At 37.8% G+C, this 16,745-nt stretch overlaps 1 protein-coding gene across 1 annotated transcript; it reads right to left on the bottom strand.

Moving 5' to 3' along the window:
* Positions 1-758: 758 nt before the first annotated feature.
* On the bottom strand, positions 759-13,913 carry iars2 (isoleucyl-tRNA synthetase 2, mitochondrial). The gene is made up of 23 exons (XM_073826782.1): positions 13,636-13,913; positions 13,287-13,409; positions 12,835-12,988; positions 11,694-11,842; positions 10,729-10,778; positions 10,512-10,621; positions 10,312-10,402; positions 10,105-10,220; positions 9,839-10,008; positions 9,661-9,751; positions 9,402-9,553; positions 7,985-8,145; positions 7,797-7,899; positions 7,613-7,706; positions 7,359-7,467; positions 7,167-7,269; positions 6,962-7,087; positions 5,930-6,061; positions 5,725-5,831; positions 5,502-5,647; positions 5,223-5,413; positions 2,834-2,978; positions 759-2,280 (listed from the first exon to the last, which is right to left on the bottom strand). Exons 1-23 carry the CDS (start codon positions 13,807-13,809, stop codon positions 2,135-2,137), a joined length of 2,943 nt encoding a protein of 980 aa, XP_073682883.1. The 5' UTR covers positions 13,810-13,913; the 3' UTR covers positions 759-2,134.
* Positions 13,914-16,745: the final 2,832 nt, after the last annotated feature.

Below are 16,745 nucleotides of genomic sequence, written 5' to 3'. Positions count from 1 at the left end.
CTTTAAAAAATGATTTATTCCTGTGATGCAAAGCTGAATTTTCATCTGCTGTTCCTCAAGTCTTAAGTGACACACGATCCTTCAGAAATCATTCTAATATGCTGATTTACTATCAATGTTGGAAACAGTTGAGCTGCTTAATATTTTTTTGGAACCTGTGATACTTTTTTCTGAATTATTTGAGCCATAACAAATAAACAGCATTTATTTAAAATAGAAAGGTTTTCTAACAATATACACTACTGCTCAAAAGTTTAAGATACTTTTTCAAAAACACATTACAAGTCTTAATGATCCCAAACTTTTGAGCAGCAGTGTATATGAATTTTATATGAATTACAATATCAATTACAATGAATATAACATAAATATTAAAAAAAATCAAAAGTCAGGCAATTTTATTTCTAAAATTCTTTGACTGTAAACTGCGTTAATTTGGAGCTAGCGATACAGGGGAGTGGCTTCATTGCATCAGATATATGTCACTTTGCTCACAGCTGATTGCTAAAACCTGCTCTGGAGAAGGGTAGCTGTGTAGCCCAAGTTACTATGGTGATGAAACCTGCTAAAAACCAATTCACCTTCTTGAACCTGAAAACTCAAGCGTTTGCTCAAACTAAATGTGAATTTACACCTATGTACGCAATCTGACCTAGAAAAAAAAAGACGTTTATGTAAATTGTCATGAATACAAGTTAAGAAGACTATTATATACATTTGGGAAAGTGGGAACACGAAGATTTACATTGAGATTCACATTCTCTTTTCTGTATGTACTTTGTTTATTGGTTTAGCAATAAAGCATCAATTTACAGGTAAACTGAGAAACTAAAACTGACAAACTCTTCTCTCTGAGCCTCATTAATGAAACAAGCAGAATGAACGCTTAAATTTTGTAAACCCACTGTTAGATAAACCGACATTTAAAGGTTGTATCAGCGATTTCTAGCCTAAAACATAGTGTCAAATTCAGCTGACCTTTCTTCACGATCCGCTCGCTGCCTGCCCCATAAATTGTCTGTGAAAAAAACGCATCTCTCTGGTCAGCCTAGGGTCCGAGATATGCCAAAAAAACAATCGGCACTACCAACCTTTCCACAGATAAACAAACAGTGTTCCAACCAATCAGCGTCAGGGGTTTGGTGTTGTGGACTTTCGCTCCGCCTCCCTCACATCCCAGCACCAGTAGGAAAGTCCACAACCCCTGACGCTGATTGGTTGGAACACTGTTTGTTTATCTGTGGAAAGGTTGGTAGTGCCGATTGTTTTTTTGGCATATCTCGGACCCTAGGCTGACCAGAGAGACGCGTTTTTTTCACAGACAATTTATGGGGCAAGCAGCGAGCGGATCGTGAAGAAAGGTCAGCTGAAATTGACACTTTATGTTTTAGGCTAGAAATCGCTGATACAACCTTTAATTAGAGACTGGTTTCACAACCGACTTCTGCTTTGGCTTCATGAATGAGTCACTCTGACATTAACAGTACATCTTCAAGTTCAAAATATCACAGAATAAAATATACCCCTTCGTGGCTTGAATATACATAAAAATAAAGTTAGACGTGTTCAACCAAACCTTTCACCCACCGCAAAAACAAGCACATGCGGACATATACATACGCAAAGGCCCTTTTCAGTTTGCTTAAAGGGACAGTTCACCCAAAAATGGAAATTCTGTCATTAATTACTCACCCTCATGTCGATCCAAACCCATAAGATCTTTAAATCCTTTAAAAAAATATCTTAATTCGTGTTCTGAAGATGAACGAAGGTCTTACGAGTTTGGAACGACATGAGGGTAAGTAATTAATGACAGAATTTTCATTTTTGGGTGAACTATCCCTTTAAACCTGTAGCAGAGAACTACAGTCAGTGCTCATATCTGTTTTTTGCGAACAATTTTGTCTCAGCTGAGAATCTCCCATCCTTCCAAATTCCTGCTTTATTCAGTTATAACAGTTCATCTCCCATTTGACCCCTGAGAATCACGATCCCCCTCTTCCACAGCTTCAGACAACTATCTTTTACAACAGCAGCTTCATTCTGGTCCAAGTTAGCCCTTGCAGTCTTTTTCACCGGAGGAGGAGGACGTGGGCCAGCGGGTGGGCAGTTGTCATGGCAACAGTCAGGGTGATTACTTGGCATTTTCCAGCACTGTGTGGCATCGTGGGCACAAGCAGTCTGGCTCATCTGATGTGTATCGCCGACATCTCGGACAGCGTGAGAGAGAGGTGGGCATCGCAGCTACGCTGTAGGAACTCTCCTCACGGATCACACCGCCTACACAACACACAGATGAACAGAATAAAATGCACTTCTGTCTTACAAAACTACCTGAAAAAGTTACTTCAGTATTATATATTTGTGACCCTGGACCACAAAACCAGTCATAAGTAGCACAGGTATATTTGTAGCAATAGCCAACCAATACATTGTATGGGTCTAAATGATAGATTTTTCTTTTATGCCAAAAATCATTAGGATATTAAGTAAAGATCATGTTCCATTAAGAAAAATTTAAATGAATTCACTATACAGAAAACATTAATTCAAGTGACCGATTTCAGGGGGGGGGGGGACTTTTCAGATTCTAGGGAGCATTTGATTGGACAGAAAGTTTGATGAGAAACTGAAGTTCAGGGTGATGTCATTAAAATCATTGATTTTAAGTTAGAGAGCGCAAGTTTTGAATGCTTATATCTTCTAAATGTGAATTTTGTCATTGCTTTGGAGCACACATGCTTACAGACAACCTTAAAGCTAACATATTTGTACTAATTTCATGGGGACTTGAAAAAAATGGATAGTTTATACCTGAAGAAAACTATCTTACCTTCCAGGTTGATGAGGAAGTTTCCTGTACTTATGACGGCATCCGATGTCAAATCCCGCGGTAGAGAGCTTGTCAGAGTCGTGCGTGAGGCCATCATGAGCTCGGTCAGCTGGGAGCAGGTGGAAGTGGGCTCCTCTTGAAGAGACTAACAGAGAGGAGTGGAAAAAAGATATGAAATCATGTGGTTGTAAGCAAATGAAGCACACAATTTGATTATGTATTTAAAGACCTTTTCACAGTGAACATTCGTAGTAGCTAATTCAGAAACACGGAAAAGAAGAAATTGTTGAGTAAAGTCATTATTTTTGTTTTCTTTGCGCACAAAAAGTATTCTTGTAGTTTCCTAACATTACGGATGAACCACTGATGTTGCATGGACTATTATAACAATGTCCTTACTACCTTTCTGGGTCTTCAACATGTCAGTTGCATTGCTGTTTATGCAGAGTCAGAAAGCTCTCGGATTTCATTATAAATATCTTAATTTGTGTTCCGAAGATGAACATAGGTCTTGGAATGAGTTTGAAACAACATGAGGGCGAGTAATTAATTACAGAATTTTCATTTTTGGGTGAACTATCCCTTTAATGAATGTGTTCACACCAACACAAACATTTGCATGCTGTCAATGACACTTTTTTTAACACAGAGGTGTTCTAATTTGTTTTCCGTTGCACAAGGAAAACTGGCCAACAAATAAGACTGCTCTTGTTCACATGCCCAGAGCCACTGCTGTTACATAACACTACCACTTCATTGAACACATAGCGAACACAAAAAAACTAAATGGTTGTTTTAAAACATGTAAATGTAGTTTGAATGTGAACAAAAGGTTGCATAGTGCTTTACAGTGCCTTGCGAAAGTATTCATACCCCTACATTTTTTTCACATTTTGTTATGTTGCTGCCTCAGGTTAAACTGCTTTAAATGACTTTTTTCCCATGTCAATCTACACTCCATACACCATAATGACAAAGCACAAAGCAGGTTTTTAACATCTTTACAAATTTATTATAAATAAAAACATTAAATGATTCCACTGCATAAGTATTCATACTCTTATATGGGACAGTTGAAAATAAGCTCAGGAGCATTCAAATTGCTTGTAGATGTTACTGCACTTCAAGTGGAGTTAACCTGTAAAAATTTAAATTGAATGGATATGATTTGGAAAGACAAACATTAAAAGGTCTAGCAGCTGAAAATGCAGTTCAGATCAAAAAACAAGCTGCCTATAGAGCTCAGAAACAGTATTGCATCAAGCCACATATCTGGGGAAGAATTCAGAAAACATTCTGCTGCATTGAAGGCTCACAGAAGCATGTAGTCTCTGTTAACCTTAATGGAAGAAACAACTTAGAGCTGGCTTCCTGGCCAAACTAAGCAATTGATGAAGAAGGGTTTTGGTTAGGCTGGTGACCAAGACCCTAATGGTCACTCTAGTTGAGCTCCATGATCACATGTAGAAATAGGAGAAACATCACTGCAACACTCTACCGATTTGGGCTTTATGGTTGTGTGGAAAGATTCAAGGCTCTCCTCAATGAAGACACATAAACACAAATGGAATTTGCAAAAAAGCATCTTAAAAACCCTCAGACTGTGAGAAACTAGATTTTCTGGTCTGATAAACCTCAATTCCAAGCAGTGCCTGGAGGAAACCAGGCACTGCTCATCATCTGCAGAGTGTGCTGGTAGCAGCCTCATGCTGTGTGGCTGTTTTTCAGCAGCAAAATATAGAGATGGCCTTAATAAAAACTTAGTTCAGAGCATTCAGAACCTCAGACTGGGCAGAAGGTCCACCTTCCAACAGGACAATGACCCTAAACACACAGCAAGAGTGGCTTATAGACAACTCTGTGAATGTCCATGAGTGGTCTGGCCACAGCCTGGGCTTGAACCCAATCAAACATTTCTGGAGAAACCTGAAAATGTGTGTCAGACACCATCAAAGCTGACAGAGCATGATGGCAGATAATTGCCCAATCCTGATGTGCAAAGTTGGTCGCATTGTGCCCAAAAAGACTTGAGGTTGTAAAGGTGCTTCAGCTAAGTACTGAGTTATGGGTATGAATACTTATGCAATGTACTTATTTCAGTTTTTTTATATATAGATTTATGAAGCTGTGACAATTCTGTTTTTGATTTGTTATAATGGTGTATGAACAGTAGAGGGAGAAAAAAAATGAAGGGGTATGAACACTTTCGCAAGACACTGTATGCACAGGGTTATTGTAATATTTTCTATCAGCACTACCTATTTTCAAAGATTGAATTTGCATGTCCATCTTCAATTTATGCACTTGTCTGAACAGACACATCACAATCAAATTGTTTTTCTCTTCCCAACATTTGTAGTGTGAACAAGCCTTAAAAAAAATGACGTACCTCCATGATCTCAAAGAACAGGCCGGGCTCAATGGCAATGACAAGCTCATACTCAGCAGCATTACGTCCTGGAATAGATGACAGGAAGGAATCTCTGATAGCACATGCGCCCTCTACTGCTTCCTCCAGTCCTGGTCTCCGCCACACAGAACTGGTGTTAATCCAACCGCTACGAAACAAAGTGTTCCCCTCTACAGACAAAGAGAGATGAGAAGCATTATAGTGAGATAACCAGTCTGTAGACATACAGCATCTGCTGTACGGAAATTGTGTGTGTACCATCATGTCCAGGAGCATGTAGGTACACCTCCTCAGCGAGATGAGGAAGTACAGGAGCAATAGAACGGCTCACTCCATCTAGAATCTCTTCTAGGACCGTCTGACAGGACCTCCGACCAAGGGAGTCCTCAGGGTCACAATACAACCTGAGAGAGAAAAAGAGAAAGTGAGATTTTTTGCTACAGAACATTAGAAAAAAGGATTTAAGAAAAAGAATGGTTACCGATCTTTAATTATGCTGAAGTAAAAGTTGGATAAATCTCTAGTGATGAAGGACTGCAGCAGACGGATGGCACGGCCATTGTCAAACTCGCTGTAAGCATCCGTTACCTATAGTACACACAAACACACGTGATGTAACCGACTGCAGCTCAGAGGTGGTTTATTAGCCTGTACAAACATTTTAACCAATTAACATTGAGGTTCACCTTCATGCTGAACTCTCGGAGCACGTGCAGCATGTACTGATCTATGTAGTGCATTTGTTTAGGGTCCACAGCCTGGGAACGGGGATCAAAACCCTGGAGATTCCCTAAGAGAAACTTCAACGTGTTCCTCAGCTGGAAAACGAAAAGAGCAGTTGAAAGTGAGGTCTTTAGGATGTAAACATTTCAATCTACAGTACTATTCAAAAGTGTGGAGTAGGACTTTCTAGTTTCAGATAAAAAGTATATTTTATTTATTTAAACAAATTCAAACACAGTAAAACCATAACATTGTGAAACATCACAATTTAAAATAACTGATTTGAATGTATTTTAAATTTATTCCTATAATGGCAAAGTTGAATTTTCAGCAGCGATTACTCTAGTCTTCAATGTCAGATCTTTCAGAAATCATTCTAATTCTGCTTTGATGCTCAAGAAACATTCTTATTATCAATGTTGAAAACAGTTGAGCTGTTTAATATTTTTGTACAAACTGACAATTTTATTCTTAATAACAGAAAGTTCAAAAGAACAGCATTTATTTAGAACAAAAACTTTTTTGTAACATTATAAATGTGACCTTGGACCACAAAACCACTCATAAGCATCAAATTTCATCTGAAAGCTGAATAAATAAGCTTTCATACAACTATTTGAAAATCTAGAATCTGAGGGGGCAAAAAAATCTTACAAATGCTCTTAACAAAAAAGTTTGCAATGCATATTACTAATGAAAATTTAAATTTTGATATATTTACAGTAGGAAATTTACGAAATATCTTCAGGGAACATGATCTTTTCTTAATAATATCCTAAATCGATCATTTTGACCAATACAACGTATTTTTGGCTATTGCTACAAATATACCTGTGCTACTTAAGGTTTTGTGGTCCAGGGTAACATGTCCTTTTTTTGGATATAGTGCATCCTTGCCAAAAAAAAAAAAAACTATTAATAATAATTTTTTTTTTTTGAAATTTAACTTTAAAGAATTTACTTTGGAATTAACGCAATTAATTTATAAGACAGACCTTGTTGATGCTCTCTTTAGCAGCGTTTAGTGTGTTTGGTCCGATCTGAACCTCCGAAAACACATTGGACTCTGCAACCCACCATCTCAAAACATCAGCACCATATGGAGGAGAAACAGACAAGTCCTGAGAGAGAGAAATTGATGTTTGAATACACTGACTGATTAATATCACTTGATTCTATCATTGGTTGATCATATCTTACTTTTCCTCCATTGATAATGACATCTGGGTCGATCACGTTGCCTATGGACTTAGACATTTTTTCTCCTTTCTCACTCACAGCAAATCCATGGACCACTAGAGCTCTAAAACACACACAGAAGGTAATTTATATGCTTTTTTTTTAGTCATGTGTATTTTTATTTGTGTAAACACATGCATTTGTATGACTCACTTGTAGGGTGCTTTATTTCGTACAGCAACACTGGTGAGGAGAGACGACTGAAACCAGCCACCGATCTGATCTTTCCCCTCTACGTATGAGTCTGCACGCGGATCTGATTCTGAAAAAGAGAGAGAAAGACAGTAAGATTACACTACAGCACAATAAACAAACCAAATGACCCTTAAAAGTAAACAACAATATACTTATGGAACTAGACAGACACCAAATACATGTAACAGTTAAGAACCACTTTGACAACTCACCTGGTAGTACAGCAGCCCATGAGGCCCCGCTATCAAACCAGATATCCAGGACATCTTCACCCCGCACATAATCAGATACCGCACCTGCTTTACTCTGACGAACAGTTTATAACATATACTAAATCTTTATCATTAAATAAAAATATATATTTTTTAATTCTACTGGAAGTATATAAAAATGTACCTTCTGAAGAACATCTGGAGTCAGAAATGTCTCCACTGGCTCTGTCCACCAGCTGTCACTCCCCTTCTCAGAGAAAACTTTAGCGATGTGTGTCACTGAATGTCTGAGAAAGATTGAGGGAATTCAATTTATAGTTTAAGTTGAGTTTCTATGTGTTTAAGTGTGTCTATGATGGTGTAAGTATATACTTGTTTAGGAGTGGTTCTCCAGTCTCTTTATGGTAGAACACTGGGATGGGGACGCCCCAGCTCCTCTGCCGAGATATACACCAGTATGTTCTTCTGTCCAACATTGCCAACAAACCAGACCTCGCCGATTCGGGTATCACACGCACCTTCTGCAGGGCATCCTATAAAAACACACCAAAAGTTTATATTCTGCATATAATCACTTATATAACTTAATACTTATTAAGAATTGGTTACATTCGTAATACTTTTGCATGAGTAACTAAAAAAACACATTCCCATATCACATAAAAAAAAAGTAAAAATTAAAAAAAATCTTAACAGTCTAGATATATATAGGCAGTACAATGAATACATAACACATTTTCTGCTATTTAATTTTTTTTTTACATTACAGTAAGAAAAACAGAATTTTTTTTTCAGCATTTAGGGAGAATTTAATTTTCATGCAAAAAAAATTTTACCTTGTAAAACAATCTTCATTTAGTCTTCATTTACTCATTTAAAATTTGAGGGTTAAATATGACCCATATATGTTCTTAAAGGGAAACCTGAATAAGAATTGTATGGCTTAATGTAACAAATTATATCTCTTACTGAAATATGTAGTAGAAAACCTAATAAAGATTTACAATATTTAAAATATCCACATTACCACAAAACAACTCTGAATACACAACTCAGGAAAAAAACACTAATAGGATCCCACATTGTGTGGCTTTTGGTTGTAATTTTCAGTCAAAGGGCAACAAGAGAAGTCATGTAAGTCTTCACTGCTTTCTTCTTAGCAATAAAAAGAAAGGAATGGGAATATGCCTGTGGACGAATAAAACTTCTTAAAGACCTGCGTCTTTGTTCTCTCCACTTAGTCCTGATGCCTTTGAAGCTTTTAGTAGACCACAGCTACTGAAAGAGCTTACAAACGGCAGAGACAAGAAACGCTAGATGCCATCCTGGCAGGATGTAAACATGCCTACGCTTGTCATGGCAAGGCAGTCACTGAAGGAGTTTCTCAGGACGGATTGCACTCGATATCCACGAGTGTTTAGACTCTTTGTGGGGAAAAATGGATGGTACAACATTTGGTTTAAGCCTATGCTTATATCCACCACCACCTGTAAACTCTTTTAGTAGCTGTTGAGGTACTGTTGAGTTGTTGTGGTAAAAACAACGGGTAGCACCAGTAGCTCACCGAGTGCAACCATCTTATGTCAAAATAAATGTATAAAATATGCATAAAATATACAAAGATATGAAAAGATATAAAAGATGTGGATGTTTTTAAATAACTTTCTTTGGTTTCCTACTACATATTTCAGTAAGAGACAGCATTTGCGTTATATTAAGCCACACAAGTCTTAATAGCCGGGGTTCCTTTTAGCAGGTTTCTATTCTATTCAGGAGTCTATTGGCTCACCTTTGCTTTATCTTTGAGGCTGGCTGTGTTAATAAACCATTGTTTACTGGCTCTGATCACGACTGGCTGTTTGGTCCTCCAGTCATACGGGTAACTGTGGACACAGTCCTCCTCCTTCACAATGGCACCCACTGCCTGCAGCATTGACATTACTGCCCACACACACACAAAACACTGGTTAATGTTAATTAGTTAATAGTCTAATCTAGTTCTATTTTTCTTGTATCCACATTATCCTATTCCTCCATCTCTTTCTCACCTGTGGCATTGCCTTCAGTCATCACAGATTTTTTCTGCAGCTCAGGCCCAGCCAGTTCTGTAAACCTGCCTTCCTCATCCACCATGCACTCCTAAAGAAAGAAAGACAGCAGATTAAAAATCACGATGACAAGCCAATATTTTTACATTTTCAGCATATACAGATGTGGGTGACTTACTATTGGCAGATTAAAGTGTGTTGCAACACCATAGTCCTCCATGCCATGGGCAGGAGCTGTGTGGACCAATCCCGTTCCCTTAGTCATGGTCACATGATTAGCCGGCAACAAAGGCACTTCTTTTGAAGCAATTGTGGGATGCTGACAGACTCCACCTTCAAGGTCTGACCCTGAAGACGAGTGAAAGAAAGACAGAATGATGCTTAGACCAGTTTAAAAGGCATCATGTGAAGTGGTTCAGGGCAAAAACAAACACTGGATTCTACCTGCGAATGTGGCTAAACTTTCCAAGTTTGTCTTTAGCATGGAGGCAAGGCTGTTGATGCGCTCTGAGGCCACTAGGAGGAGCTGCTCATTATCAGCTCGCTTCACTACAGAGTACCTGAAGAAGACAAACAACATGTGATCATGAACACCTCCATCAAATCCTATCATGTGTATTCTACTCACAGATGCATAGGTGTGTGACTTACTGTACTTTGGGCATGTAACAAACCGCTTGATTGGCTGGAATAGTCCATGGCTGGGTCGTCCATATCAGAGCAGACACACGACCCCAACTTTCTAAACCAAAGACAGAGACACTGGTGTCAGAAACAGCTAAATAATTTTAACTGTGTATGTGGCCTGAATAAAGAGTGTGCGGCACCGGGACAGATATACACACACACACCTGCTTGTGCAGCGAGTTTGGCTGGCAGGGTGAGCAAAGGGAAAGTGATGTATAGAGCACGGCTCACATGTTCTGGATTATACTCCAGCTCAGCTTCCGCAAGCGCCGTCCTTCACAGAGACAGAAAATATTATAGAAATCTGTATAACATCTAAACCCTCAAATTCAAAGCTTTATTAATGTCTTTGTGTGGGATTGCAAACACTGAGCTTCTCACCTGGATGACGGTGACCAGAAAACGGGCTTGAAGTCCTGATAAATTAAACCCTGTAGACAAAGATAGAAAAAAGAGGGGTAAAGTGAGAAATGACATGAGGGTTTGTACAATGCTGTTTAAAAAGTCTGGGGTAGGGGTGGGCGATATGACTAAAATCTAACATCATGATATAAGTAGTTTTAATTTTATGGTAACAACGTATACATATATACACACACACACACACACACACACACACACACACACACACACACACACACACATATATATATATAGTTGTGCTTACTTAATTTTTCTTTTATACATAAAACAAATGTTGTAATTCATGTCAACAGAGTCAATATCACAAACAAAAAAACTAATACTAGCCTAAATAAAAATAAAAAAAACTCAAGCTCACTGAAGACAAGAAAACAGTCAGTGACTAAATAAGAATAAGAAACTATTTACAAGCAAAAGGACAAAAATGCCTGTAACCAGAGACCATAGTCAAACATCTTTACCAGTTGATAAACCTCTACCAGTTAAACATGTCTACCTATATATCGCCCACTCCTAGTCTGGGATCAGCATTTTTTTTTTTTTTAAGACATTAAATTATTTAGCAAGGATGCATTAAATTACAAAAAAAATCATATTAATAACAACTGCAATGTTAGAAAATATTTCTGTTTCAATATTAATTTATTCATCAGAGAATACTGTATCACAGTTTCGATAAAAACATTAAGTAACACAACTGTTTTCAACAAATCAGCATATTAGAATGATTTCTGAAGGATCACATGACACTGAAATGCTCACGATATTGCATTTTTTTCTCTAAAATTGTATAGTAGTGTAAACATTAGTGTAAATAATTTTTTGCAGACTATTCATTTTTTGGCAAACTACTCCTTAAATACTCAAACATGGAATGAAATCAATCATGCTGAGCTGTGTTGTACAGAAAAAACATCTCTCACCTTGTTGTGCATCTCCTGGAAGACTTTCAGTTGGGCCGCTTCATATTTCCCATCAAAGGTGTAATAACAATTCTCCCAATCGGCCATCACACCCCAGCGCTGGAATGCAGCACGCTGCCGAGATATGGCCCTCTCTGCAAACTCCCGTGCTGAACGGAGAAATACACAGGCAGTTTTTGATTCACCAGAAGCAGAAATATATCTTAGCAATGTTACGTAACTGACAGGTTTTTCAGATAAACACAAAAGCTTCAACTACCAGTCTAAAATTTTTGGACAGTAAGATTTTTAATGTTTTTAACTAAGTCTCTTTTGCTCACCAAGCCTGCATTTATTTGATCCAAAATATAGCAAAACAGTAACATTTTTAAATATTTTAAGTTTTCTATTCTAAAATGAGCTGGAAAAAAGCATCACTACTCCAGTCACACGATCCTTCAGAAATCATTGTAATATACTGATTTGCTGCTCAAAAACATTTATTACTATGATGTTGAAAACAGCTGAGTAGATATTGTTCAAGTTTCTTTGATGAATGGAATGTTCAGAAGAACAGCGTTTATCTAAAATAGAAATCTTTTGTAACATTAGAAATGTCTTTATTATCATTTTTGATCAATTTAAATCATCCTTACTAATTAAAACTATTAATTTCTATAATTTCTTTCCCCCAAAAATTTTTAATTATACTGACTTCAAACTTTGAATGGTATTGTGCATAATGTTATTTTAGATAAATTCTGATCTTTGGATCTTTCTATTCTTTGAAGAATCCTGAGAAAATGTACTCATCTGTTTTAAATATTGATGATAATAGTAACAAAAATGTTTCTTCAACAGCAAATCAGCATATTTGAAAGATTATGTGACACTGAAGACTGGAGTGATGATGATGCTGAAAATGAAATCATGCTGAATGATGCTGAAATGTTTTGAAATCACAGGAATAAATTACATTTTAAAATATATTCAGATAGTGAGCAGTTATTTGAAATAGTTAAAATATTTCACAATATTAATGCTTTTGCTGCATTTTAGATCTAATAAATGCGGACTAGGTGAGCAGATAAGAAAAAAAACTTACTAAGAATCTTACTGTTCATACACTTGTGTACAAATTCATTATATGTGACATCCTGACCTTTCTGTCTGATTTGTAGAGGAGTCAGCTCACTGGTTCCCAGGTCTCCGAGTGCTTTGAGCTCAATGGGAAGCCCATGGCAGTCCCAACCAGGCACGTAGTGCACCTGTCTGCCTCTCATCACCTCGAAACGGTTCCGGATGTCTTTGAGGATCTGCAAGAGAGATCAAATGAAGATGCTGACTACATCTACTAGTTTGTGTAAGCATATTTCCATTCCTGTAGGTTTAGCTATACAAATGATGTATTTTAAGCAAAAATACAGGATGTGGATCCAGGAACATCTACTTGTGTTAAGGCCATACCTACTAAATCTACTGAGGTGTGCAACATATGTAGATCAACGGTATGAAAATGAGAGGCCCTGAATCCCCAAAACAAGTTCAATTTTTGCATTTCTTAAACTCTGTATATTGCCATGACTTGTGTACTTACAATTTAACAACATGTACCTTATTGAGAGCGTGCCCAACATGCGGGTCTCCATTGGCATATGGTGGTCCATCATGAAGATAGTACTCCTTTTTAGCTTTTTTCTCTCTCTGCCATGTGTACAGCTGGTCAAAGCCACATTTCTGCAGAACAACACAGAAAAGTTCAAACAAACTCCACCAAAACACAATCTCATCCGTGATATCAAGGTGTGTAGCTGTAATAGAAATACCACAAATGTTGTCATAATCATTCAGAGTGATTAATGAAGTAACAGACCAAAACCACTTAGATTAGATTCTTTTTTAACAGCATCAGTAATGACAGCTTACTTGTATTTGTATCTGGAGCTGTCACTTTTAACGTTACCTGCTGGATCTGGATCTCTCGCTCCAGTAGGCTCGGCCCGTTCACTTTCATGGGGAAGTCAGTGCGGGGCAGCAGCACAGTGTCCCGGTACCGGCCCGCTCCAGAGCACAGACAGCGCAGTCCCCATCGTGCCACACCGCCGAAACCTACTGCCGAACGCCGAACCAGCAGCATGAGGAACTCTGACAGGTGAGTTTGCGACCAGGATGAGAATTTGTTGTGGGATGTGACCTCCTCCTCCGCATGGGCGGCACTCTGTGTCTACCGGAACCATAGAAGCAGCGGACATCTACGGGAGCTCAGAAGAAACAAACCATCCACATAAACCCAAACGCCTTTTCCATGTTGAGGATTTGAAACACGAGATGTCGCTGTGGGGCAACTAATAAAGACTTCGCATTGAGTGATAGCCGAGAACGTTTATACAAAATATTAAAAAAAAAAAAAAAAAAAACATCTCTAAAATGCTTAGTTTTATGCTTTTAGATTTAATTGTGGGGGCAAAAGATCTTACGCAATGCAAAGAGAACTGAAAAATGTACACATAAACGTTGCCAAAACCCCTTTTTTCTACATCTTTATAATTATAGGTACAACCCGAATTCCAGAGAAGTTGGGACATTTCGTCAAATGCCATAAAACCAAGAGTATGTTATCTGTTCATTCTCTTAACCTTTATTTAACTTACTAAAGTACAAAGACAAAATTTCAATGTTTTCAGTGGTCAACTTCATAGTAAATACCCAAATTTAGATTTTCATGGCAACACATGCACTCAAAAACCGTTGGGACAGAGGCATGTTTAATACTGTGCCACAATAGCTTTCCTTTTAATTACAATGTTTAATCGTTTGGGAATGGAGGATACTAATACTTCAAGTTTGGCAAACAAAATTGTCCAATTTGGCTTAATAAACTACTTCAGAAGCTCATCAGTCTGTGATTGTCATTGTCTGATTCTCCTTTTCATGACTAGTCAAGTAGTCATACATTTTCAATAGGACACAGGTCTGGACTGCAGGAAGGCCAGGCTAGCACATTCAGTCTGTCTATGAAACCATGCTGTTATAGCACATGCAGAATGAGACCTGGCATTAATAACCATGGACTTTCCATGAAAAAACGTCATCTTGATGGCAGTATGTGTCTTTACAGTCCCAATACATGGCTCCCCACCCAGCACCAGACGTCATTTCGACGAGTTTTTGCTGGGTGGGTCTATTTTAATGCTACCTTCGCACATATTTCAATCACCAACGCCGTTTGCTCTGTTGCACCTCCATACCATGATAGTCATTTGCATTTGCATCTGTCGCTGATGAAAGTCCAAATAGTCCCTTTGGTCTTTGGTACTGAGAACTCTATGTCCTTTTTTCCCAGAAACAAGCTGAAACGTTGACTAACTGAGATGAGCTCTGGCCCATCACTGCAGAGAATTGATGTATAGCTTTCTGCTAAAGTAACAGAAATTCAAGTTGTATTTATTGTTGCAGATGCAGAATGTATTAAATGACAGCAGTTTTCCGAAGTACTCCAGAGCCCATGTGGCTGTATTTAACACCACAGCATGACGGTTTCTTATGCAGTGCCATCTGAGGGCTCAAAGGTCATTCACATTGACCTGAGGTGTCTTGCCTTGCTCTACACAGACTGACATTTCTCTGGATTCTCTGAATCTTTTCACAATATTATGTGTGGTAGTTCTTTGTGATTTTCTATTAACCCATGGTGAAAAAACCCCCCAGCTAAAACCAGCCTAGGCTGGTTGGCTGGTTTTAGCTGGCCAACCAGCCTGGTTTTAGCAGGTCAGCAGGCTGGTTTAAAAGGGTTTTTGCCACATTTTTGCCTGGCCAGGCTGGTCTTAGCTGGTCGGGCAGGGAAACCACCAGCTAAAACCAGCCTGACCAGCTAAAACCAGCTACTTCCAGTTAAGACCAGCCAACCAGCCTAGGCTGGTTTTAGCTGGGGGGTTTTTTCAGCATGAAATTTTCTTTTGTCATGATGAGACATGATCGAACTTTGCTTGCAAAGACTGAAATGCTCCTTACATGATATCCTCACTTATTTCCATTTCACCTGCTTACTGTGAACTGTTTCAAAACAGTTTAATTTGGATATTCTATAACCTTTTCACTTTTATTTTGCCCCTGTCCCAACTTTTTTGGAATGTGTTGTAGCCATGAAAATCAAAATTTGGTTATATTTACAAAATAAAATTAAAAGTTGGCCACTGAAAGCATTGGAATTTTTCTCTTTGTACTTTATTCAATTAAAGGTTAAAGAGAATGAACAAATAACATATTCTTGATTTTATGTCATTTCACGAAAGTCCCAACTTTTCTGGAATTGGTGTTGTACTAAAAGGCCATTAACTTGCTAAAAGAAAACTATGAACTATCAGTCAGATCCTAAGGGGTAATCTGGGAGACATAATTCTGAGAAATGAATTCAAAATTGCGGGATATAAACTCACAAATCTGACGTCATAACATGTAATTGCAAGTCTTATTTTTCCCTGAAAATCGGACTTTATAACTCGCAGTTTCGAGTTTGTATCTCACAATTCTGAGGGGAAAATGTCAGAATTGCGAGATTTTATAAATTGCAATTGAGTTTATATCACGCAATTCTGACTTTATAACTCGAAGTTGTGAGTTTATCATGCAATTCTGAGGGAAAAAAAGTCAGAATTGTGAGATAAAAAATTGCAATTACCTTTTTTTATGTTTTATTCAGCGGAATTCTATAGCGGGCAGTAGCCTATGTAGTAGATTGTGTGCAAGTTCTTTTAGCAAAGTTTTGATCATATTGATAATTTAGAAGACTTAGAAATTCATGTATCAAATATGATAGTAGGCTTAAGAATGCAACGATCTTGTCACTAAATGTCAGCTGTCCTACATACGTTTTAAACACGATAATACAGTCTAGTTGTTATCTTGTGGCACGTACTATATACAGCAAAGTGATAAGGAATAAGTACATGTTTTTGTCGATGTACTTTGCGATATCTTAACGGAAAGCAGTATAAGCTATATAGCTGCTGCTATGATTATGACTAACTTTAACTTAGTGTTAACTAACTTAATATATTATTTCAATACGTTATA

Source organism: Garra rufa, chromosome 21, assembly GCF_049309525.1.
Source record: "Garra rufa chromosome 21, GarRuf1.0, whole genome shotgun sequence".
In the NCBI taxonomy this organism is placed as follows: Eukaryota; Metazoa; Chordata; class Actinopteri; order Cypriniformes; family Cyprinidae; genus Garra; species Garra rufa.
Note: the sequence above shows the minus strand (reverse complement) of the source record. Positions and strands in the feature narration are given on the sequence as shown.